The sequence below is a fragment of the Polistes dominula genome, unplaced genomic scaffold (assembly GCF_049000335.1).
Source record: "Polistes dominula isolate Pdom_NZ unplaced genomic scaffold, Pdom_raw_medaka contig_83, whole genome shotgun sequence".
In the NCBI taxonomy this organism is placed as follows: Eukaryota; Metazoa; Arthropoda; class Insecta; order Hymenoptera; family Vespidae; genus Polistes; species Polistes dominula.
The window spans coordinates 1887265-1914441 of record NW_028301032.1 but is presented as its reverse complement, the minus strand read 5'-3'; the positions used below and the strand labels follow the sequence as shown (position 1 = coordinate 1914441).

General features: G+C 28.8%; 3 protein-coding genes across 5 annotated transcripts; 2 read left to right on the top strand and 1 right to left on the bottom strand.

Annotated features, from left to right (window-relative positions):
- The first annotated feature begins 1559 nt into the window (after positions 1-1559).
- pwn (calcium-binding EGF-like domain-containing protein pawn) lies at positions 1560-15882 on the top strand. 3 transcript variants are annotated; one of them, XM_015326552.2, is made up of 16 exons: positions 1560-2942; positions 9024-9324; positions 9408-9755; positions 9830-10077; positions 10159-11085; positions 11182-11361; positions 11447-11648; positions 11728-11966; positions 12187-12314; positions 12394-12664; positions 12751-12967; positions 13053-13178; positions 13254-13336; positions 13423-13547; positions 13614-13856; positions 14314-15882. In XM_015326552.2, exons 1-16 carry the CDS (start codon positions 2840-2842, stop codon positions 14419-14421), a joined length of 3849 nt encoding a protein of 1282 aa, XP_015182038.2. In that variant the 5' UTR covers positions 1560-2839; the 3' UTR covers positions 14422-15882. The 3 variants fall into 3 exon arrangements, with proteins under 3 accessions (XP_015182038.2, XP_089030456.1, XP_089030455.1); XM_089174330.1 differs by lacking the exon at positions 1560-2942 and having other exon boundaries at positions 8565-9324; positions 11447-11523; positions 11599-11648; XM_089174329.1 differs by lacking the exon at positions 1560-2942 and having other exon boundaries at positions 8566-9324.
- Positions 15836-27165, bottom strand: LOC107069313 (protein N-terminal glutamine amidohydrolase). Its single transcript, XM_089174336.1, has 5 exons — positions 26786-27165; positions 26552-26713; positions 22302-22455; positions 21942-22212; positions 15836-21850 (listed from the first exon to the last, which is right to left on the bottom strand). Exons 1-5 carry the CDS (start codon positions 26890-26892, stop codon positions 21696-21698), a joined length of 849 nt encoding a protein of 282 aa, XP_089030462.1. The 5' UTR covers positions 26893-27165; the 3' UTR covers positions 15836-21695.
- Positions 24723-26280, top strand: LOC107069314 (isochorismatase domain-containing protein 2). Its single transcript, XM_015326529.2, has 4 exons — positions 24723-25245; positions 25451-25594; positions 25672-25857; positions 25927-26280. Exons 1-4 carry the CDS (start codon positions 25117-25119, stop codon positions 26077-26079), a joined length of 612 nt encoding a protein of 203 aa, XP_015182015.1. The 5' UTR covers positions 24723-25116; the 3' UTR covers positions 26080-26280.
- Positions 27166-27177: the final 12 nt, after the last annotated feature.

The window sequence follows — 27177 nt, the reverse complement described above, 5'->3', positions numbered from 1 at the left end:
AATATATTAATAGTAAATATTAATAATAAATATTTTGTACAATTTAAAATTGGTTAGTAAAAGAAATTGAGTTGCAGAATTGATATGCAAATCTTTAATTTTCTCGAAACAAAAGAGAAAGGGCGCCTTACACAGTTTTCAAAATAAGCGGTCCACAGATATATTAGAAAAAAAGATTAAGAATTAGGTTATGTTAGAAGCCAAAAAAATATATATATATATATATTAAAAAAAAAAAGATTAAAAATTAGGTTATGTTAGAAACCAAAAAAGAAACATATATATATATATATATATATATATATATATATATAAATATTTGAATTTTGATGATATTAATTCAACTTGCATTCCGTTATACTGAATCTTCCTAATTATTTTCTTAACGCGTTCATTTTCTTTTTTTTTTTTTCTTCTTTTTACAACTAACGATAAGAAGAATTGAATGCAAGACGTGACGTGAAAAAAAAAAAAGAAAAAAAAAAGAAAAGAAAATGAATGAATGCGACGATTTGATGAGAGAAAATTAAAACATTTAATTAATACTTTTCCATTATGTTATATACACAAACGTACAGAATAATTCTTCACTATGAGTGTGTTTACACGAACCCTTTTATGACGTTAATTGCACGAATTCATTAAAACGAACTAAAACAGGTTGAATAAGGAAGGTAAATGTCTCGTTAATCATTTTACTCATGGTAATTTAACGTGAAATAAAAAAAAAATAATTATTGTATTATGATTATTATTAAATATTTGATCGATAAGATTGTACTGTTGAAAAAACTACCCTTATAAAAAAAATAGAAGTTCAACCCTTTAACTGTAAACGATTAAATTCTTCGAAAGTATTTTGAAAATGAGGTTGATTAATTTCAAATGGGTTTGCACATCGTTGTGTGTGTGTGTGTGTGTGTGGTTCTTTTTTATATAAATTAATAAAATGTAATAAAATAATATAAATAAATATAATAAATCGTTAAATTGGTATTTTACATATTTACAGTTATTACAAAAAAAAATAGAATAAGCATCTTAACAAATTAGTAGCACCCCATTTAAAAAAACAGATGACGAATTAGGTTATGTTAGAAATTATATTTTTCTAATAATATAAATATAATAAATTAATAAATTAGTTCCCTTTCTCCCCATTAAAAAAAAAAATATATTAAAAATTAGGTTATGTTAGAAGACAAACAAAAATATATACATATACATAACAATTAATTTTCTTTTTACGAATTGAAATATTTACCAGTAAAAATACGAGTCAGTTGAAGTAAAAATTGCAACCAAAAAAAAACAAGATACAACTGGAAAAATCTCAAAAAAAAAAGAAGATTACAGGTGAGACGATAAAGATACCGAAAAATAAAAATGGAGGAAGATGAGTCAAAGGTAAATTGTAGTAAACTTCGAATGTTGTTTAGAAACGAGTCACTTTAAGAATACTAAGAAAAAGAATAGATAAAATGAAATGACGTTTTACGGGAATATTATAAACCCATGGAACACCATGGCGCGGCCCTGGAATAGTCAAGGTGGGAGAAACCGTGTATGACCGTCCTCATCGTCGACGGCCAGTACCGTGTGAACGACCGTGAAGTAAACCTCGAACTTAAAAACGTAAAAATCCGACCTTTACAATTTGTTTCATCAACCTCTCACACGAAAGGATGTAAAATACAATTTTAATTAAAAAATATAAAAAAAAAAATAAAAAACCAATAAAACTAGAGCTAGTAATTTTCTACAAAACGGTGTTGTTCATTTGACATTTTAACATTTCAAAATATTCCCCCCTAAGAGAAAACAAAAAAAAAACCCTAAAATTTCAAATCATTTACAGTAATTCAGTTGACAAATCAAAAACACTGATAAATATTTTCAAACAATTATTGTAAATTATTGTTTCAAATTTGTGTTTATAAAAAAAAATTTGTGATTTTAATAATTAAAAAAATAAAATTGTTGGAGTTTTAAAAAAAGGGATCACATACAATAAAACAATAATAATAATAATCATCATCATAGAAGGTTCCTTCAAAAAAATTGTAGCAGGATGTAAAGAAGAAACAATAATACAAGAATAAGAAGAAGAATCAGAACAAGAAGAAGAAGATTCAAGAATTTATTGATAGCATATAAAGGGACGAAGAAAAATAAAGAAAGGAAAAAAAACACAAAAGAAAATAAAAATATAAAAAAAGGTAAAAGGACGTTTCTTGGCCGAAAACTTGTGGGGGTTTTTTTTTACACCAGCAGACTGTTCCTTGGCAAGTAGGTCAAACGGTGTATTTGTGTGTACGTGTACCATATATATATATATGTGTGTGTGTGTGTTGTAAGACTGACTGAGAAAGAACAAAATACGTAAGAAAAAGATAGAAAGAGAGAGATAGAGAAAAAAAAGGAAGAAGAAGAAGAGGTGGAAGAAAAAGGATACACCTGAGGAAAGGGAGAGGGGGAGAGAGAGAGTGAGTGAGTAAGAGAAAGAAAGAAAGAAAGAAAGAAGATAAAAATAATAATGGCGGACGATGCTTGTGAAGTTGTGGTGTAGTAGTGTAAGTTCGACTGATGACGAGTTTCAGGCTCGTGATCCAAAATGGCGGCCCTATACCGATTACACGATTCCTTTCGCATAGACAATTTCATTGGATTTGATAAAACTACTTAAACAAACAAAAAAACAAACAAATCCTACCATTCATTGGGTTGACCTTGATATAACCAACGACCTTCTACAGAACGAAAACCAATATTCTCGTCCACCCCTTTTTTGTCCACCTCTTTCTTTTCTTTTTGTTTTGTTTTGTTTGTTTTTTTTTTGATGTCTCGAGAAGTGCATCGAGTAACAGGACGAAGAACAAACATGTCGGGATTGACCGGGTCCAAGGCCTTATCGGCCTTGACCATTCTCTTCGTAACTACCGGTAAGTTATTGCAATCGTTGCGGTTGAATAGATTTTGATCGAAAGCCATAGATCTTATGGGGAAATAGTTGTAGATAATATTTATTTTGTTTAGGATTTTGTTTATGTTTGTATTATGTATACGAAATATTATTGTTTATTATTTTTTCTTTTAATTGAAATTTAGTAAGAATTTTATAGAGGAATTTTATATATAAGGGATGAACAAATTAAAAAATGCTGTTTATTCAAAAAAAAAAAAAATACTATAATACAATTAATAAATTAGCTATAATGTGTGTCATAGCATAATTTTTATTATATTTTATATTATACAGTGTTAAATTTTATATATATATATATATATATATATATATATATATATATATATATATTAATTATTAATAATTAATATATATTAATAAAAATTATATGAAAAAAATACTATAGTAAGTTTTACCTAAGTTAAGGTAAATTATACTTAATCTATTAGGTTAATTTTTTTTTGGTTTAATTTCGTTTGGTTTTAGGTTAGTTTTAATTAGATTTTAGTAAAATTTTATAAAGGAATCAACGAAATAAGAAATACTATTACCAACAACAAAAAATACTCTACTATTATTTAATATTACTAGTATCATTTACTATAGTATTAAATGAAATAAAAAATACTATAATATAATATACTATAGTAATTTTAATATTTTTAATAATAATAGTATTTTTAATATAGTATAATATACTATAGTATTTTTTATTTTATTTAATACTACAGTAAATATACCCCTAATAGTTAGATATATTAACCTAAGTTTACCTAAGTTTACTTATATTCTACCTAACCTATAAGGTTACATATACACTTTAGTAGAAAATATTACATATATAATAAGAAATAAAAATTTGATTTACAATAATTTTAATAAATTATTTATAACGTATATTATACTTAACACTTTTAATTACATTCCACTAGAATTTTATAACAGAAACAAAACAAAATTTACATACATATATATATATATATTATTATAAATCATGAAAAAAAATTAAAGAAACAATTAATGAATCATTTATATTCAACGAAGTATAAAATCCTTGGCGAAATATAAACCCGTAAGTGGATCGTATCCGCATCCGGATAATCTGGCACAATGTGCGTACCGTCTCGAAAAAAAAAGGAAAAAAAAAAAAGACAAACACTTTCTATTCGTAATGACGATCATCTGACGATCATCTTACGTCAACGAATCATATATATAAAAATAGAATTAGAAAATAAATAATAATAATAATAATAATAATAATAATAAAATATACCTATGACGAATATTAACACTAAATATACCAGATCAGTCATTTTGATTCAAAATGTCTACTTCATGTAACATTTGATTTCTGTAAATAATTAAACGTTTTATTATTTAAAAATGTCTATCAATTCATTTATCTATTAAAATTATTATTGTTAAACATTTGTTCATATTTTTTGAAGAATAAATAAACACTGAAAGCTTCAAAAAGCATTTTTTTTTTATACAGTAGTCATTTTGACTAGTGTGGTATATTGAAAATGGTGGTATATCTAGTGTTAAAATCTAAACGAACAAAACAAAATCAAACAATAATCTTGTTCTTCAATAATATCGATTAAATATCTCGATAACCAAACAAATAAACAAACAAACAAGAGATATGCAAAATAGTTTATTGTTTTATTCGAACAAAAGGAACATTAGAAAGGAAATGCAATGGTTAAATGGAAGAGTCTCTTTAAAATGATGAGGTGAAAGCTGCATACGAACGTAAACCGTGTTTCTCTGAAGATTAGGTTATTTTTTTTTTTTTTTTTTACTATACCCTGACTGACTGACTTACTCTCTTCTTATTCATAAAATGTTTAAAAAATAAAAAAAAAAAACATTTAAGAAACTTCTAACAATTCTCTATCAATATACACACATGTATGCATACACGCACGTACGCATGAATTCTAACCTAACCTAACCTAAGTTACCGTTTTTTTTTCTTCTTTTCCAAGCCCGTATGAGAAAAATAAAATGAAACGGTTTTATCTCATTGCAACATTGTTGTTTCGTTAAATATTTTCGAAAAGATTGAAATATCGATATGAATTTTTCTATATATATATGTGTGTACAATATTAAAACATAACATTCCAAGATTACAATTATCATAAATTAACATTTTCTACGTCATAATATTATTATACAGAGGGATGTGAGATCAACGACATTAAGAGAAACACGTATATCCGGAATCCGGGGTGGGGGTGGGGGAAGGGGTTTCGTCATTCCACGACTTTCGCTCAACCGCATTAAACCATGAAAGTGTCACGAAATTGTACGACACACTACGCACCTGACAATATAACCTGTATATGTTACTTATACATGCATAAACTTTTATACAGTGCAATTGAACAAATAAGTAGTAAGGATCAATATAAACTAAAAACTTTTGATAAATAATTGGAAAATAGTAGAATTTCATTAATGACAAAAAATACATTGCAATTAATAATAATTCGAATTGCACAAAGTATCAAAATACATCTGACATATTAGGGGGAACCAGAAAGTAATGTCATTTCTACAAATATCCAATTTTTTTAGATTTTTATTAAAAACCAATTGATTTTTAACAATTTGGTATTAAACATTTTGCGTATTAGATAAAAAAAAAGGTTGTTGATAACAAAATGTGATTATAATATTAATTGAAAAATAAACATTTGGTAAAAATGTATTCTGAATTTAAGGTTAGAAAGCGCCATTACTTTCCACTTAATATAAAAATGAAGAGTTCGTTTGTTCCTAACCTCTAATCTCCAAAAGTACTTTACCTTGATTATTTTAAAATGTTGACACAATGTTGCATTCGCATTCAACTAGGTTTTTATTACATTAATTTATTTAAAAAATAATTAATTAATTAAAAAGAGAAAGATAAAGGTACAAGGGTAAGTTCAGTGCCATCTGTTGATAATAGATTTTGGTAAATGCGCGAAACATTTGAACATAACCTAACTTTTATCTAATAAACTACAATAACGTGTGATAGGGGAACAACTAAATATTAAAAAATAAAATAAATAGAAAGTAATATTATTTTTAGAATAAAACAAAATGAAGTTTATAAAATAGTAATCGAATATACAAAATGATACTATGCTCCTAGTTCGTGCATAACTTTTATAAATCTGTGGATAATGATATCTGTCAATAAGAGATTGAGTTGACGAAGTTATCTGACACGGGGCAAACGAAATGTCGCGTTTACCAATGAAAAGAATAAATATTGGGTTGGAATGGGGTGTACCGTTAACTCTGCCGTTACCGCCTCGAGAGACACGGTACATACCTTGTCTACGTTTCCACGAATAAAACCCTTTCGACAGTAACAACAATCAAAAATCAATCATATATTTATAGATTAATTAAATCTTTATAATCTAACATGAGTTATACATATATATGTATATACTAGGATACTATGGCCACACATTGCTGTAGTTTATTTATAAAACGTTGATTTAAAATATGATTTTAAACTATTTAGTAAACATATCAAACAATACCATAATTAAAATGAAATAAATAAAATAATAATATACCAAAAAAATATAAAAAGTTAGGTTAGCTATGCTATAAATCTGAAAAAAATGTACGACGTGAATATTGGGATATCTAGCACTTGAATACGCTATCTGGTGGCTAAATTCAAAATTAGAGCAGATAGGTCAAATTGCTACGCCACGCCCCTGCCAGAGATTCCAATGGCTAAATAATTGAATTGTAATACAGAGCCATCTACTAAAAATTTACAGTACCCTAGAGACCTAGATAATCTTTAAATAAATAAATCCTTAAATTAGCGATAAAAAATACGAAAAAATTATTCTATATACTAAGTTAACAACACTAAATAATACCACAATTAATAATAGAATACATAAAGTAATAATACTCACACAAAAAAAATAGAAAAAGCTAGGTTATGTCATACGTAAATCTGAAAAACATATGACATGAATAATAGCAAATTAATTGAATTGTAATACAGCACCATCTATTGAAAATTTACAGTACCCTAGAGACTTAGATAACCTCTAAATAATAAATCCTTAAATTTTTATTTAAAAACATGTATGAACATGTATGATGTATGAAATTAGGTTTATAAATTCATTAAATTTATATATAGTAAGATTCTTATGATATCAACAACATGTATGAATGTAATAATAATCAAGTGTAAAGTAGTATATCTGTAAATTAGGTTTAGTATGCAGGTATCTATTACGTAAAGTTTGAAATACTAGATAATGGAATGCAGTTCTAAGAAGACACAAGAAGAAGACAGTCTGCATTGCAATTTGCTTAACATTCTCACGGTTCTACTGTATAATATGTATATCTAAAGAAACATTGAAAGAATTTTTAATGTTCTAACCTAACAACCGTTATAATTCTCGCTGTTACACTTAATATTATAATGAATTTAAATTTTAATTAATTTTAATTATATATATATAGAACACAACAAAATTGTCAAAAGAACAAAAATATTTAATTATTGGATAATTATTTAAAAAAAAAACACAAATGATATATGATTAAATTTAATTGAACGAACGAATATTAAATTCGTGTAATACGATTGGATCTTAATGACCAATTAGAGATAACCTTATGAAGGAATCAGAACTGAAAAGAAAATGGACGCTTCGTGATTTTGTTCAATTTAAATTTGACTAATTTAAAAATATCATTCAATTAAAATTTATTTCCTTCTTATTCGATTCATTCTCTATCAATCTTTGTAAAAAAAAAATAAAAAACAAATTTGTTGGCAAGGTGTATTTCATAGAAACGGTTAATTAAACGGGGTTCAATGGATTAAATAGATTCAAAGATGGAATTTAGGTCGAGGATTGGACGTTATCGATAAGATCTCGATATATGCATGCATTTCTCGTATACACGAGTATGTGTGTGCATGTGTATGTATATGCAACGGATCCTATAGCAAAGTTTTAGTTTCACTTAAATTGCGTTGCGCTTCGTTGAATGGAATGGAAAAGAACCTAACCTAAGAAAAGAGAGAGGCATGTGTTCTCTAAAATTTCTCATCTTTATATTTATTCGCACTTTCCACAGTATTGCTGCTATAATTTTCTCTGTAAAATTGATATCATAGATATAAGAAATTAATTAAAATTGATATTTTCTTCATTTATCGATTACTGAATGCATTATAGATAAATTGAATTATTTACCGACAGATAAAATGAATATAAGTGTCGGTAAATTATCATCGATAATAAAAACTCGACTGATATTTTATCGACTCAGTTGTATTTAAAAAAAAGTGATGGGAATCCCCCATTTTACTTTGATATATTTCATTACTACAAGTTCAATAGAAGGATGACTCTATAGTATAATACTATAGTTTATTTATATACATATTTTTGGTACACAGTATATTAAATATAGCATTAAATATTGTAAAAATAATGAAATAATATTATTTGTTTCTTTTCTAAAATTACAAAATAAGTAACGATAATAAAACCAAATTATAATATACAATATTTGATGTATATAATATATATTTTGGTATAGTATGATGCATTGTGTTGGCAAAACCTGAACCAATGAACGAAATAAAGAACAAAGTAAAAGGTTTGAATAAAAAGTAAGTAAAGAAAAATGAAAGAATCCATTCCAGAGTAATCGTCGTACTTTCAAAGACGTCAGAACGTCAAAGCGGTAATTCGAAGAGTTCGATACACCGTGTCCTCGAGAATGTCAACTACTCGAGTACCGTTCGTTTCGGTAATCGTTCCTCGATCTCATCGATTTTTTGCTCCCACCACTACCATCACCAACATTACCTTCAGATCGATTCTCGTCTACCACGTTTGCCCTTTGACGGAAAGATATATATCCGGGGGGTGGGGGGTTACGATCAGGTTTTCTCTTGTATGGTGTTCTGACTCGTTTACGGGTTTCCGTTATCACATTCATTATATAGGAGAATGGTTATTTCATATGAATACTTTTTTTTTTGCAGCAACCTTGGCCATAGAAAATGATCGAACTTCATCAAAATCGTCAAAAGATGATTTGATACTAAGCGCTAGCTCCTACAGTACACCTCAAAGGACCACATTGGGTTTAGAAGAATCTTTGACCTTTCAACGAACCTCTCCGGCATTTCGATTGGAAACTTCTAAAAGTGTTTATAGTTATGATAATAAAAATGATTTGATAGAATCTTATCCTTATGAATCGATCGATCAATTAACATCATCCAAACACATTGATCACATAGACGGTAATAACATCGAAGTTAAATCTGGAGAATATTATCGGTAATGATTTGTTATCCTTATCATCAAATAAAACATTTTTGTGAACGACAAATGATATATGTTTAATCCCACTTGATTTTTAGCAATATAATACCAACGACAACAAGTCAGTCGATTTCGGGGGAAGGACAGGGGGCTCCGCAGGGAGGACGGAATCACTTGACGGAGCCCCATCATCAGTTGCCGGTTGGAATCCAAGACCAACCAGTACTTTATTTGCAAGGAATAGACCAACCAAGACAACCACGTCAAGAGAAGATTTATAGCGAACATGCACCACCACCACCGCCCATTCTACAAACTGCCTTGCCTGGTAGACAAGCCAATCCTGATATTCAGGACATCATTACGGGTATAGTTAAACTGTTGAACGGTAATGTCAATGTTGCTGCTAATACTGTAAGACCTTTGAGACCTGTCCAAGCTACTAGGTTAGTAATTATATCATTGTTTATATAATTAAACTCACGGTGTATTATTTTTAAGATAAATTTTTGTATTTTAGGATTAACAATAGAGGACCACCAAGAATTTCTGACGTTCCACCATTACCACCAGATTTTGATACACCTGGTATGAATCCCCCACCACCACCAGACACACCATATCCGTTTGATAAACCACCGAGTCTTGATAGGCCATTGGTTAATCAATTACCACCTGAAAGACCTATCAGACCTTTCTTAAATGGTGTACCTTTACCGGAACAAATTGTACCTTCAGGAAATCGTCCTTGGTCCTGGAACAGGCCTGGTATATATTTTAATTATGTATATATATATATTTTTAGAAGAAAAATTTCAATAAAATAATTGATTTTGTTTGATGATTCAGGTGTTCATAGACGACCCATTCCAGCTTACAAACCTTTACCACCTAATTTGGATTCCAGCTTTCATCGGGACAAAGATCATTTGAGCAATGATAAACACATGGAAAAACCTCATTTTGATTTGAAACCCGATCAACAACAGCAAATAGAACTCAATACAACTAACGAATCTGTAAACGTTAACGAAGAAATGGCGACCAATCACAAAACGATAGAAAATAAAATAGTAAATAATCATAATCAGGATAATGAACAGGATAATCCTACGAAGAAAGGTGAACACGATGATTTTACGAAAAAGATTCACAAGTATCAATCCCATATGAAGGATAAAATAAATAATGACAATACTTTAATATTGGGTGCTAATGAATCTGATGACAACGTGAATCAAGCTAGCAGTGTGATACGTTACACGGAATCACCAAAACCTGTAATATCATTGAACAGTCATACGAAGGATACGAAGATTACTAAAACCAACCATCACGTTATCGAATCTTCGATTATCAATTCAAAGATTGAAGATGAAAGCAAACTTGATGACGTCACGTTGTTCTCGAGTACAATCAAACCTACCAAATTATTTTCAACGAGTACTTTAAACATTGAAACGAGTTCTTCCGTACGTGTGATTGAACCCACGTCAACCAAGACGAACGTTCAACAGCAGTCAACATTTGTCCCAACGAATGATCATCGTCATACGAGTAAAATTGTCGAAACTACAACAACCACAACGACAAGGATGGAATTGGAACCAAGTATTTCATCAATTGAAACAGAAATTATAGAAATTCGTACAACAACATCATCTGTTATGCCAACTGAAAGTTTACCACCAATTACAACAACTTATTCAAAAACTAACACTCAGAAAACTACGATTCATAGTTCAACGAGTAGCAACACATTTTCGAAAAACACAGGTAATACCCAATGATGTGTTTTAAAACCCAATAATGATAAAGGGAAAGTGTTTATTTTATATTTAACGATGTAATATTATTATTTTATTTTTGTAGTACCTACCGATCGATATTCCTATCGACCTCGGCCTGGAATAGTACTCGATGATACCTTGGATTACACAGGAACACCAGGATTGGCTACGCAAAGACCTTACTCACCACCAAGACCTACATCCTTGGTTGATATATTCGACGTCACGGTTTCCGCAGTTCAAGGTCCAGGTGGAAGTTCTGGTATACCTTTTTATCTTGATAATTAATCATCTAACTTGATATCAACAAACAAGAAAATCTAATTTGATTAATCGTGACAAATCAGGTGACGGTGTTAGGGTGTCAATTAATGGTGGAAATGCCGATGTTATTCTAACAACTGCCGTGGAAGGTCAAGGATTTGTGAGTATCGATGGTAAAAGGACTTATTTAAATTTATTCGACAATACTGATCGAACTTTAACATCAACCACCCAGCCAATACTTCAACCAACTCGAACTCAACCACCCCATGTCGTTGGCACCGGGTTTGTAGTTTTGTTTTTACAGTGTATCAATTGTATGAAGTATTGTAAAACAAAAACATCAATTTAAATATGATTTTAGATTAGCAATACCACAACCGGATACTCCTAACATCAATCAACGTCCTAGTTTATTATCACCAAGACCAAATTATCCTAAACGACCAACTCAGCCTCCTGTTAGGATTGATACTTGTATAGTTGGTGATAGTAGTACCTGTGATGCAAGTCAACATGAAGCTTGTGCAACGATTCAAGGTGTATCAGCGTGTCATTGTAAACCAGGATTTGCTAGGTTACAACATTCCTTACCATGTAAAAGTACGTAATCGAAATTAGGATGAATCGTTCGTGAGTTAACTGTATTACAAATTGTGTTGTACATAACCTACTAAATTTTTAAAATATATAATCTTGATATCTTAAAATCAATCTATTTGGTTAGCAACTAAGTGATTGCAAATTTTGTCGATAGATGTCTTAGTTGCTCACCCAATATATTCAAAACGAAATATTATTTGTTGTTATTTTTTTTTAATAGAAATCGTAAGTATCGTGGTATCCATCAGGATAGATAGATTTTACGATAGAAAAGTTGTATGGGATCGTGGATTAGCTGACAAGGATACCGAATCCTATCAAACGTTGTCCTTCGAAGCTAACAGAGCTGTAAGTATTTTGTTCTAAATTTTATCTCAATAATAATAATAATAAATTTATTTTCATTTGACGTTATTGATCAATTCAGATCGAGTCAGCGATGTCTATGACGCCATTCTCGGACGAGTATATGGGATCGTCAGTTAATTCCGTCTATCAAGGTGATGTCAGTCAAGGACAAGGTGGTGTCTTTGTTAATGCAACCCTGAAGCTAATCTATGAACCGAGAACTGTGCGACCCAGTTTAGCCGGTGAATTGCAGAAACAACTGTTAGGTGTCATTCATAGGAGGAACAATAATATTGGAAATAGCGCGTTATACGTGGACAGTCCTCGTGGATCGATATCCAATTTGCAAGGTTAGATATAAACAAAAAAAAATAAAACAAATACACTTCTTCTCTATTCACACCCCCACCCCTTTACTCCCATTTTGTTTTTCTAGACTTGGACGAGTGTGCATCATCGGAATTAAACGATTGTCACTCTTATGCAACTTGTACAAATTCATGGGGTGGTTTTACCTGTACTTGCAATTCAGGATTAAAGGATCCTCATAAGGATGATACCAATGAGTCTGGTAGATCATGTTTGTCATGTCCTTCAACTCATTGCAATAATCGTGGAACGTGTTCCTATCAAAATGACCAGATGCAATGCGCGTATGTTGCAAACTTTATTGGTTTCTTATTAATGATTGATTTATAAACTTAATTATTATATTAATTTGTTATTTTTGGTCAATAGATGTACTGGCAATTATTATGGGACACAATGCGAGGTTGACGGTGAAGTTTTAGGTGTTGCTATTGGTGCATCTGTTGCTGCTTTGATAATCATAGTATTAACACTCGTTTGTCTTGTGATGTGGAGGTAAATAATTTGATTAAATGTAAAAGTAGTTTAATTATGAGGAATAATTTTGATATTAATTTATTTTTATTATAGTCGAAGGTGGTCACGTGAACAAAAATCAGTAGGGTCACCTGTTTATGGATATATTCAAGGTGGAATACCTGGAACACTTCCTGGTAGAGTATAATTTTGATATATCATTTATAAACCTTTTTTTGTATATAACAATATATATTTATATAATAATGATGATATATAATAGGTACATTAGCTAGAGTAGGTTCAGTTGGGACATTGGCATCGGTAAAACAAGGACCACCACCTAATTTACCACCCTACATGTTGGCACATTTTGGTGATCACATGGCAACTGCCAATATTTATGCCGTAAGTATCATAAAACATTTAAAACAAAGATAAACATATTACTATTAAAAATGTTCTCATAAACAGACAGAACCTATGGGCCCAACAAGACCAAGCTCAGCAATGTTTGGTTATCCACCAATAAACGTTCACGGAACATTACCACCGGTTCCATTACCACGATTGCAAGCTCCACCGAGACCAAGACAAAGACATCAACCGGATCCAGACAGTTCTGATTCAGAACCTCAGGATAAGGATAGAGCCGATTTGATACCACACAGTAATGGGTTCCATGTGCCCAGGCCTAAATCCAGGTCGTCTTTGGCGGTTAGTATAACAAAACAATTCATTTGTGATATATTAAATACATATATGTATATAATACATGTGTGAAAGACAGAAATTGGATACTGTAAAAGATTCACATGGTGAAATATTGCAACATTGATTTTGCATTTGATTTTATTTTTGTACATTTCATATTTTGGATATATACATGTGTATCTTGGACATTATCTACAATTTCGGTCTTTCATGGTAACACCATAAATATCTGAGTAGTTCTATTAGGTTGGCAACTAAATCATTGCTGATTTTAAAAAGCTACCTATTAGCAACATCTGCAATTATTTTTAGTTGCAACCCAAATATTTTTTTTTCTACAGTTTTTACAGTGATTAATTTGTTTATTTTATTATTTCCAAATGCAATTGCACATTTTCTGAAAACAGCAAAATAAAAAATACAAAAAAAACTATATTTACTTTTGTATTTTAATTTTTAGAATCAAAGTGGAATTTACAACGACGTTGAATACGATCAAGGAGACGTTCAGCACCTGTCCAAAAATAATATACCAATGTCCACCTATAGACCGTATTATAGAACGTGAAATTGTTTTTTTTTTTTTACAGAAAAAAAAAGCACAAAAGAAAAGAAACAGTCGTGGCTCATAAGTGTCCCTTTCCTTCTCTGCTGTAAAAGATGAGGAAAAATTGTAAAATAAAATTTAAAAAAAAAAAAAATGAAAAAAAAAAGACAAAACAAATAACGGGGAAAATGAAAGGAGACTCTTTATACATAGTAAGATTATTTAAAAATGTCTTCCATATTGGGAAGCTTATTAAACTTTTTAGGTTAGGCTTAGAAATCCTATTTCGATTGGTTTCAATGGACCATTGAGTATTATATTAAAGTCCCAAAACGATTGGAATAGTTATTAATGTTATTATATAATCATCCATTTATGTAATTTTTCTTTTTTTTTTGTAATTACATATTATACATATATATTGTTTTTTTGTTTGTTTTTTTCTTCTTTTGTTTTTGTTTCAAAGTTGAATTACAATAATACATTTTGAAAAAAGTATATTTCAACCAAGTTCATCACTTTTTTTTTGTTTTTTTTCTTAATCCCATTTTTGCCTCATGTGCATTTAAATAATAATAATAATAATAATAATAATAATAATAATAATAATAATAATAATAATTAATAATAATCAAAGTTAAAAATAGTTTGTAAACATCATTTCATTTGAGGTTAATTAATGTTTCTTCTTTTTTTTTCCGATCAAGTAAAAATACACAGAGCTTTTGAAACATTGTTAATTAATTATTGTTTGTTTATTTTTCTCTCGGCACTGTAAAACACACAAGTTTATTTTTGTTTGTTTGGTAATTATTCGATTAATTTTATAATTAATTAATGTCGTCAAAAAAATCAAATAAACAAGTGTTTTTATTAAAAAAAAAAGAAAAAACCACGTGTATATATCAATTCGTTGCTGTTACTCGTGCCGTTTCATTTCGTTATACACAAATTATTTTGCTTTTTGTTTTCTTTTATAAATTATTTAAAATCATCAAACTTTTCTAAAACTAGCGTAGTCGTCGTGTAAAATTCAAAACTAACGGCCGTTGAAAATATTATATTTTTAAAGAATAACAACATTGGTCACAAAATTTGCATTCACATTATTTTCTAATTGTATATATATATATATATACGATACTTAAATTACGATTAAAAAATATACTCGAAAAAGGGAGAGGGAAAGAAAAAAAGGGAAGGGGATAAGAGAGAAGAAGAGGGGGAGCGTAGTTGAGGCACGTGACAATTCGCGCAAAATACAATATTACATTTATCATTTTTTTTTTTGTTCTTTTCCAAGCTGAAATAAACGAAAAAAAATGTATCCCTATTTTATTTATTATTATTATTATTAATAACAATAACCTATTGATATTCGAAAAGAGTAAAATTTGTTTAAAATTTTCTTTAAATAAGTTTTTCTTACATAGGATTTCATTTTTGTTTTTTTTTTGTTTTTTTTTTTTTTTTTTTTTTTTTTATGCAAACATGCGTAAAATCGTGACGAGAGATAGATAGAGAGAGAAAATATTTTTTTTTTTTTATTATCGAATCACGGTCTTCTTTTTTTTTTTTTATGTATTTTAAATCGTAAATCGTTAATGATTGAGAGAATATGTTTTTACCGAACGTTGACGTATATATATATATTTTTTTTTATATATATATATGGAAAAAATTATGTAATTACAATATATCAATATAATAAATATGAAATATGTGTTGACAGATATACATATATATATGCATCAAGGTATATGTATGTATATGCGTACTGTAATGTATAAATACTATATATATATAGATAGATACAGGGTGTTCCAGTTTTATTCCACAAAATTTTATCAACACGTAATATGGTACTTAAAAATACAAATAAAAATAAAAAGAAATGTTATATTACAAAACAGACTCTTAAATAATTTATTAAATAGTTATAACAAATATATAAAATTATAATAATATTAATAATTCGTTGATATAATTAATAACTATATCAATGTGTATCAATTAATATATTTGCAACTCATTTAGCATGTAAAAAATTAATATTACATTGTTTTGTATTTTTTTTAATTTCCTACAAAATAAAAATTGCTGTTAAAATTGTTAGAAGATATATTATTATTATTATTATTAACTATTAGCTGAACAGGTGTCTTGAAGAACCAACTTTTTGATTCCCAAAGATTAACAAATTATAATTTATTCTTATGTGATATAAAAAAATGAAAAAAAAAAAATACAAGAAAAGTATTCTCCATTATAATTTCGTAATTTTGATTTAATAACATTTTAATAAAACATTTAAAAGTTAATAAATTTATAAGAACCATTTGTTCTCATTTTGTTTGTTTGTTTTTTTTTTTTCACTAATTAATACTAATTAATAACACACTGATAAAATTTTGTGGTAGGAGAGGAAGAAAGGGTTAAAAAAAAACTGGAACATCCTGTAACATTATCATATAATATTAATCAATAATATTAATAAATAATATTAATCAATAATAATAATAATAATAATTCTTTCTTTCTTTTTCGATATACGTAACAATACTCCACGCACACATACACATACACACACTCACACATACACCTGAACGATAAAGAGATAATGTATTACTTTTTTTGTTTTCTAGATTTTCTCGTCTTGTTTCTTTTGTGATAAGTGTGTAACAATGTTATATTATATAATGTATATATATATATATATATAAAGGAACACGATACTACTATCACTGAATCATGCGTAGCACCTGTTCCTCGACATTTCGTATAAAGGCAATAAATTTCTTTTGGTATGTAATAACAAGAAGAAGAGAAAAGGAATTGATTTCTTTTTTTTTTCTTTTTTTCATTTATATATACAGGGTAATTCACCAGCACTTGTCACCTAAATAACTCCGAAAGTATAATACTAGAAAAAAAGTGGATAATGAAAAAGTTGCATGAAAAATTCAGGACTATAATATGACATTAATATTTTTTTGTTAGGACAAGTCATTTTCGAGATTTAATGGTCAACTTTGTTTTTTTATGTATAATGTTATATTTTAATACTCATTTTCGGATAGCGGCTGTCAAGACGAATCCAATGATATGCAACATTAATATTTTTGAAGTGTTAACGAAGGTGAAAACTGGCGAACAATGCAGCCAAAATACAGCTCTTTCGCGCTGTATTTTCGCGCTACCAGAATGGCGCTGTGGTCGCGTCATCCTTCAGTTATTTCAATAGATATTTTCCAAATTGTTTTTATCGGTCATTGTCAAGTTTTATATTTAATGTTATATATCGTTGGATTCGTCTTGACAGCCGCTATCCGAAAATAAGTATTAAAGTATAACATTGTACTTAAAAAAACAAACTTGACCAATAAATCTCGAAAATGGTTTAACCTTGCAAAAAAATATTAATGGCATGTTGTAGTCCTGAATTTTTCATGCAACTTTTGCTTTATCCACTTTTCTGTTACTTTCATACTTTCGGTGCTGTTTAAGCTGATGAATCATACTGTATATATTGGAAATATTCTTTGATTATACATCAAGAATATATTTTTGATAAGCAAGGATATAAACTATATATTTTTGTTATCCTGCTTCATTTTTTTGTTTGGTCGTATTTTAACATGATATATTATTTATATAGTTTTTTTTTTATTTTATTTTATATATATATGTATGTATGTATATATATATATAAGTAATGTAAAAAGATTCCGAAGAGATTAAAAAACATTGTCGAGATGAAGGAGGAGGATAATAAAGCGAGCGGAGTAAGAAGTTTTGGAAGGCAAAGAGTGACGACGGGTACGGCTGATCTATGAAATTTTTTTGTTTTTCTTTCAAAGATGGCCGACTCGCGATTATTATTATTATTATACACGAGAAAATATAATTAATACTTCCTTTTTATTTTGTGTGTACTTTTTTTTTGCTTTTTTTGCTTATTTGTTTTTTTTTTTGTTTTTTTTTTTTTTCGTTAATCCGCAGTTTGCCGACGAAGATGATTTATCCCATTTTTATTTTCATTTAACTTTAATATACAGTAATCAAATTTGAAATGAATCAAATTAGCTTTCAGACAATAGTAAATCTAGCGTTGAAAATAATGTTATTTAAAAATATTTTGATATTATTTAAAATCGTTGATTAATTTATGTCTGATATGATTTGCACATTATTTTCAAAAAATATTCTGTATTAAAAATAGGATTTATTTTTCATCGACAAGCAAACGTAATAAATGTGTCCATAATTATGAAAGTTATCTAACATAAGTCAAAATATAAACAAAAAATGACTTTATCAATTATTCAACACACTACACATTATTTTAAATTAAATTAATTCAATAACAATTTTTCATGCTATTTAAATAAAAAATGAATTTAGTTAGATAATGTTTGTTATTTCAATATTATACAAAAATTAATTTAAAACATTTAAATATAATACTTTAAATATTTCAAACCAGAAGACATATATGACAGACCATTTTCATAATTATGACCACAAATATGGTTCTCTTAAGTATCTTAAGAATCCTTTCTGTGACTTATATTACAAACGACGTGTTATAAGTACCCAAGGTTTAAGTACGTAAGTATTCAAAGTAGAAAGTGTAAAGTATCACAAGGATTATAATAATCTTTATAATAATAATAATAATAATAATAATAAAGATAAAGATAATAATAATAATAATAGTAACAATAATCTCGCAGTAGAGTGCGAAGATTATTGTGCTTTATCTTAACATTATCGATCATACATTAATTATAAGCGCTTTAATATTCGCGTTCGTTTTATACGCGAGAGAGAAACCATACGCGCCAACGAGTATCACCAAAGGGGAATTTTTTTCTTTCTTCGTGTGTGTGTGTGTTTAGGATTCTCCCATAAATACATCAGTCTTTGACACAATAATTTATAATAATAATACCACTGATAGTAAAGAGAAAGAGAGAGAGAGAGAGAGAGAGAGAGAGAGAGAGAAAGTAAAGCTGAGTTAGAAAGATCATCTTATACATATATATATATATACAAACATATACACACACGTGTGTATTTTTTTATGTGTTCTGTGTGTTCTTTAATATGTGTGCATGATATGTATATATCTATATACATATTAGACACACGTGTGTATTTTCTTTTTATGTTTACTGTGTATTCGTCAATGTGTGTACACGATATATATATGTATGTATATATATATATATTTATATCTATATATATATTTGTTTATTTATTTTATTTATAATATAATCATTAAATATTTTTCATTTTTTCATTTTTCTTTTTTTTTTATTTACCGTAGACGAGAACACTTATAAAAGGCGACTTTAAGTATTTTTTTTATTTTTTTTTATTTTTGTTTTTTTTTGTTTTTTGATGCGTGGTCAAATATTTCGTTTAACGTTGTGCGCGATAGAGAGCGGAATTAGAAGGCTCGAATAGAAATATTATTTAGTAGTAAAGAGAAAGATGAAAAAAAGTGTATACAGGGTAATTCATCAGTTTTTGCTACCTAAAAAGCTCAGAAATAGAAAAATTTGCATTAAAAATTCAGGACTACAATATGACATTAATATTTATTTGTAAAGTTAGATCACTTTCGAGATTTATTAGTCAACTTTGTTTTTTTATATACAATGTTATATTTTAATACTCATTTTCGGATAGCGGCTTTGAAGACGAATCCAATGATATGCAACATTAATATTTTTGAAGTGTTAACGAAGGTGAAAACTGGCGAACAATGCAGCCAAAATACAGCTCTTTCGCGCTGTATTTTTGAGCTACCAGAATGGCGCTGTGGTCGCGTCATCCTTCAGTTGTTTCAACAGATATTTCCCGAATTGTTTTTATCGGTCATTGTCAAGTTTTATATTTAATGTTACATATCGTTGGATTCGTCTTGTCAGCCGCTATCCGAAAATGAGTATTAAAGTATAACATTGTATTTAAAAAAACAAAGTTGACCGATAAATCTCGGAAATGACTCAACCTAGCAAAAAAATATTAATTTCATGTTGTAGTCTTGAATTTTTCATGCAATTTTTTTCTCATCCATTTTTTTGACACTGTCATACTTTCTGAATTATTTAGGTGGTAAGAACTGGTAAATCATTCTGTATATATATATATGTATATTTATATATATTCTCGAAAAAAGGGCGTTAGAAGAAATATGTTTCCTAAAATTGTACGACACGAGTCGGAATAATTTATAATACTTACTGACGATTTAATCTCATCATTGATAAAATGTTGTGTGTGCATTATTATAAAGAAGAATAGCATAATTCTTCCATTTTTTTTTACTATAATTCGAACCTTGTATTCTTCATTTTCATTTCTTTTCTATTATCCTTTCGATCAAACCAGCAATCTCATATTTTTGATTCTTTTTTTTTTCGTCAATTGAAATAAATAAAAAAAAGTAAAAAAACTTTTTTTACCTTACACGTAATAATTAAATAAATAAATAAATATATTTATATTATTTTTACATATAAACAAATAAAAATATGAATAAATTATTTGACGTATATATTTTAACATTTATATTTAATATGTGTTTTTTTTTTTTTTAACTCGCGTGTATTTTTTTAATGAGGACACGAGAAAATTACAAGAAGAAGATGACAACAACAACAAAAAACAACGTAACAGTAGAGAAAGTTATATATATATATATGTATATACAACAAGATGCTTGGGGGTGTGAGGGTTATGTATGAATCTCGAAAGGTGTATTTTATCATCGAGCCCTCGTCAGGATAATTAGTCATATTTAATTCTTTAGCTATAAATTAAATTAAACCACCATAATAATAATTTTCTACTCAATAATCGTGTCATATTATTTAAAAAATTGTTCTAACCCTTTTTTTATTGATTTTACAACAACAAAAAATGATAAAATGTGTGATAATTATAAAGATAACTTTGTTTCTTATTTTTTGTTCTTCAACAGACTTTAATTTGACCTATTTTCTTGTATAAGTCAAAAGAGAGGTTAAAAGTCACCATAGCTAGGGAATTAAATATTTTCTATAATACGAGGGACACACACACATATACGAGGGACAAGCGCACCTATCGATTCTCTCTTTCTTTTCTTTTCTTTTCTTTCTTTCTTTCTTTCTTTCTTTCTTTTTAGGCCACACGATATTTAATGTTGTTTATTTTATTACGAGGAAAATGAAAAAGAACGAGCACGCCTAGTAATTTTATACTCGTTACACGAGATTCGTTAGTTAATAAATTTGATTAATTTAAGTCGGAGTTGCTTGAGTCTGAGGTGAGGGTGATGCAGGAGTGTTAACATTTGGCCTATAGAATCTGTTAACTAATTGTTTCAGACTCATGACACTTCCTAATCCTGTACCCGGGTCCATGTTGATAAACGAATCCAAATTGTCTTTGCACGCTAAAAACGTACGTATTTTTTTTTTTTTTTTGGTCGTAATCTATAATGTATTTTTCTTACAATGAAATATTCCTAAACAAATTATACATACTTGGCGTTGAAATTGGTGGATAATCGGGTGGCGTTTTGATCCATGTGCCATCCTCGCGTTTCATGTGTTGACGATTCGATGCAAATTGTTGCAAATAAATACTAGCAGGTACCAATCTAAATCGTCTGTGATATTCCGGTCTTAATGCTTCATCAGATCTGAATGTTTCCGTAGCGTATTTCCAGAAATGTGTTGGAAATGGTAATGCGCTATCCAAATCGTAAACGACGGCTCTTTCATCGGGCGCGTAAATCAGTATCACGTGATAATCCTGAAGAAATAATGAACGAACGAACGATTCTAACGATAGTATTGATAAAGTTTGATTTTATTTTTTTTTTTTTATAGCAATCAACTAACCCAAACAACGAGTTTGTCTTCGTCTTTTCCAGCACGTTGACGCCAAAGTGGTACGCTACGTCGAGAATTACTAATAAATGCAACATGACAATGTTGCAATTCCGATCCGTGTTTAGTAGCAACGTCCTGACACAACTTCCATACATTTTCTTCGCTAAAAAAAAAACCATACATATACCGTAATAATAAATAAATAAATATAATTTACAATAAAATGGTTTTATTGCGTGCACGCGATACGAGTAAAGCACCTTTTTATAGATTTATCAGATGTAAATTGCAAGATTATAAAATGGATAACCAATTGTTTTATAATAAAAAGAAAATCGTTAATTCGCTAAGTATTGGAACATTTAAAAAAAAAAAATTTTGTAAAAAAAGAGAAAGAGAGAGAGGGAAGACGTAAATAAAAAGTTACTGTGCATGAATTCATTCGAGAAAGATGAAGAAACGAAAGAAGATTCTGGGCCAATAATCGTGCAGCTGAAGTAGCGCGAATTTTTGAATATTCTCTTCTAAACGTTTCTGATTGGTAGCACGTTTTATCTTCTCTCTCTCTCTCTCTCTCTCTCCCTCTTTCGCTTATGTTTTCATCGATAATGGCGTCGCTTCGTATCAGCAGCGTTCGTGTTCCACCACCGCAACACGCGTATCGATCCAGGGGCGCGCGGAATATACCGCAATACGACACATTTTATTCCTTCAAATCGATCTTTACCCCTTCTCATTACTTAATACGAAAAGAAAAAAACAAATAATAAGAATCTACATTAAATTAAATATAAATTGTTTTAATTTCTCACCAATAGCAGCTGGTGTAAATGCAATCGGTTGACTTGGTGAAAAGCGGCACCAGGGGTTTGGTGTTTCCCGGGACACGAGGTTCCACTGCCATACTTTGTTTACAAACTTTTGACGTTTTATTCGAAACCCTAATCAATCTCTCTCTCTCTCTCTCTCTCTCTTAAACTCTTCTTATTCACACTTCGATTAAATTCGCGAATGAATTATGTTGTTGTTTTTTTTTTTAATTTTTTTTGTTTTTAATGATTTCTTTCAAACTACGTCATAGTTACCAACACAAATTCATTTCGCGCAAACATCATCATCATCATCATCGTCGTACTTTATTTTAACCCTATATGGTTTTAATTTTGATCAAAATTTGTATTAAACTTGTGTATATTAAGTACAACCTATGATACTGAACATGCTTCCGTCACTGCGTCTCACTAGGGAATGTAACTACGTTCTCTTGACATCGGACCCGCGCCAGGGTGTCATGACATTGCGACTGCGTACTACACGTCTTCCCCTTCCCCTTTCATTCGATTTGTTTATCCCCCACTCTTTTTTACATCTCTCTCTCTCTCACACACACACTCTTTCTTTCTCTTTCTTTCTTTCTTTCCACACACCAATGAACGTTTGTAAGGCCGAACGCGCGTTATCATTGTACTATTAATAAAGCATATTTTACACGGATGAAAAAATAAATTGTAAAAAGAAATCAAGAGAAAAGAAAAGAAATAAATATATAAGAAAAAAAAATGTACGGAATTAAGATAGTATTCGTTGTTAGAAAAAATATCAATGATGTATGAGATAATCAATCGTTAAATCTTATCAATGTTTCTTTTAGAGATTATTATTATCGATAATACAAATATTAATTGATAATTAGATTAAAAATGATACCAAGATTTATTTATTATTTTTTTTTATCTGAATAATAATAATAGTAGGGTGAAATAAAAAAATTCGTGAATTTTTAATCAATGTTGTTTTGATTTTTCAAGGAAAATGATTGGTGAGACCTTTGACACGTTGAGCGCCATGTTAAAAAACTATCAATTGAAAGAATATTAAGGATGTATTTTTTACCCCTTTAAACTTTATTATTTATCTTTTTTTATTTTATCAGACACACGCGTGAGTTTCAACCCTTCGTAAATATACATTTTCCTACTATAAAACCGATGATGTTATCGGATAATATCCTCCAATGATCGATCCGTGAGAATTTACGCGAGTATAATGCGACCTTCCTTGCTTATCCGATAAAAATGTGTTTGTGTTATATATATATATATATATATTTGTTATTATATATTGTATATAATATATATATTATTCTTGCGTCTCGTCTTTTTTTCTTTTTTTTTTTATTTTATTAAAGAGAAACGATAAAAAATAAAAGACACTTGCATCGATGATGACGTTTTCTATTGAACGTGTTCTGCTTCATTTTTATTTTTTTTATTTTTCACGTTTGTCAAACAGTATGATAGTTTTTCTTTTTATTGTTTCTTTTTTTTTCTTTCATGTCAATACGATTAAATTCTACCTCTCTGCAAGTGATGCAAAACTTTTTCTACTTTTTTCTTTTCTACCTTAGTCTCTCTCTTTCTCATGGTGGTGATTGTGTTTAAAACAAATGCTTGTCCTTTGATCTTTGTTCATAAAAATACAAAAAAAAAGAAAAAAGTATTTCAATTATTCGTGTAATATTTTTTTTCTTTTTTTACAAAAACCTTTCGAAATTTCTTTTTCTTTTTTTTTTTTTTTTGTAAAAAGATAATATAATTTTAAAATTGAATTTATTACAGAATGCATATTGAATAATGCAGTAACGAATGTCAGATAACTCGACCGGAAATGCAATGGCGTCCCTGAACTTTGAACATGACAAAACGTTTATCTTTTAATTCGTATTTAACTATTATCTTTTGAGTATACTTTTACATTGTCTAGGACTATTTTTTTTATTATTTCAGACATTTTTTTTGTGTTTGTTTATAAATTCTTTAACATAATGGCAATAAATGCAGCAAAAGCTGTTCTTAAACAAGGAAGAACTGTATTATTTATATGTGATTTTCAAGAAAGATTTGCTAAGGTTATGTTCGAATTTGACAAAGTTCTACAAAATTCTGTTAAACTGGTAATTACACACACCGATTATAAAATCATTTTATATATTATTAAAATGCAATAATATAAATTAATGTAAATATATGAATGTGTACATTAATAAAAAAAAATTGAGGTTATATTTTGGTTTCATTTTGATACTCATATAACTAAACACAATTAAAACATCAATCTTATTATTAAAATATGTTATATATATATATATTACAATGTAGGTAAATTCCATGAAACTTTTACAAATTCCAATGCTAGTAACCGAACAAAATCCAAAAGCTTTAGGAAAAACTGTATCTGAATTAGAAATATCTTCGGCTAAAGGTCCTTATGAGAAAACCCAATTTAGTATGTGTACTCCTAACGTAAGTATAATTCTTCTTTTCAATTTTCAATTTGTTACAAGAATTAGTAATTATTTATAAAATGATATTATACATAGGTTAACGAAGTACTTTCTACTATTTGCTGTGGATCTCGTCCAGAGTCTATTATACTTATAGGACTTGAAACACATGTTTGTGTTGAGAATACAGCTATTGATTTAAGAATGAATGGATATGAAGTTCATACTGTGGCAGACTGTTGTACATCACGCACACAAGAAGACAGATTATTGGCATTGGAGGTAATAGATTATGTGATACTTGTATTATAATAAAATATATATTAATAAACTATAAATCATTTTTTCTAGAGAATGAAAGCAATAGGATGTCACGTGTCTACTTCAGAGACTGTTATTTTTAAATTACTGAAAGATGCAAACCATAAAGAGTTCAAAAGTATTCAAAAACTTATAAGAACACCAACATTGTATACAGGACTCGTATCAGTATCAAAGATATGAGATATATAGTTTTGTTACAAAAAATCATTTCAAACTGATGAAACTAATAAATTGTTGAATTATATCATGTATTATTTTATAAAAATAGTATCACACATATTACAGTATAAGAACACACAATGGAAATAAGAAAATATAATAATACTGTACTTTGATTGGTAACAAGTTTATAATCAGTTCGTTTGATCTATTGATTGGAAATCTTAACTTTTTTATTTTGTTCCTGTCGAACCAAAACCACCTTCACCTCTTGTTGTCTCATCCAAGGTATCCAATTCTTCTAATACAGGGTATTCTATTTTTTCACAAATTATTTGAGCAATACGATCACCAGGTGCTACTTTAAAATCTTCCTCGCTATGATTGAACATTAATATTTGTAGGTTCCCACTAGAAGTAAAACGAATAATTAGAATAAAATTGGATCAATTAAATAATTATTTTCATTTTGAATATAAAAGGAATATTTTACCGATAATCCGCATCTATGACGCCTGCGCCAACATCTATAAAATTTTTCCATGCTAAACCAGATCTTGGAGCTATTCTGCCATAAGTACCAGGAGGAACCTGGACTTGTATATCAGTTTTCACTAATGCTTTGCCTCGAGCCGGTACAATGGCCTCATATGCACTAAAGATATAACAAAGAACATTTGAAATAAATGCATTCATTTTTTGTCTAATAACAAACAATAATTCTTACCTTCGTAAATCAAATCCAGCTGCAAATTCAGAACCTTTCGTAGGTGCAAAAGCTTTATTTGATAATTTGGCGAATTTTAAAATACTCATGTTTGATGTAGCAGCCATGACGAGACCTTACTGCTTAATACAACGTTTTTCAATAGGTTCTAAACCTTAGAACTTATTTCTTTATACTTCAAGCCCGCCAAAAATGTATATAGAAGTATATAGAAGTGCAAAAGTTCGCTTATTTCGCAACTGTATTCATCTTAGTTCCTGTCATAACCATCAGTGGGCGATGGAAAGTCTATTTAATGCCATGACGGTACAATACTGTCAAAGATATTTATATTTCATCGTTGAATTTGAGAATAAACCTTTAAGATTTTCTTCTGTTTAGTAGGTGTCTGA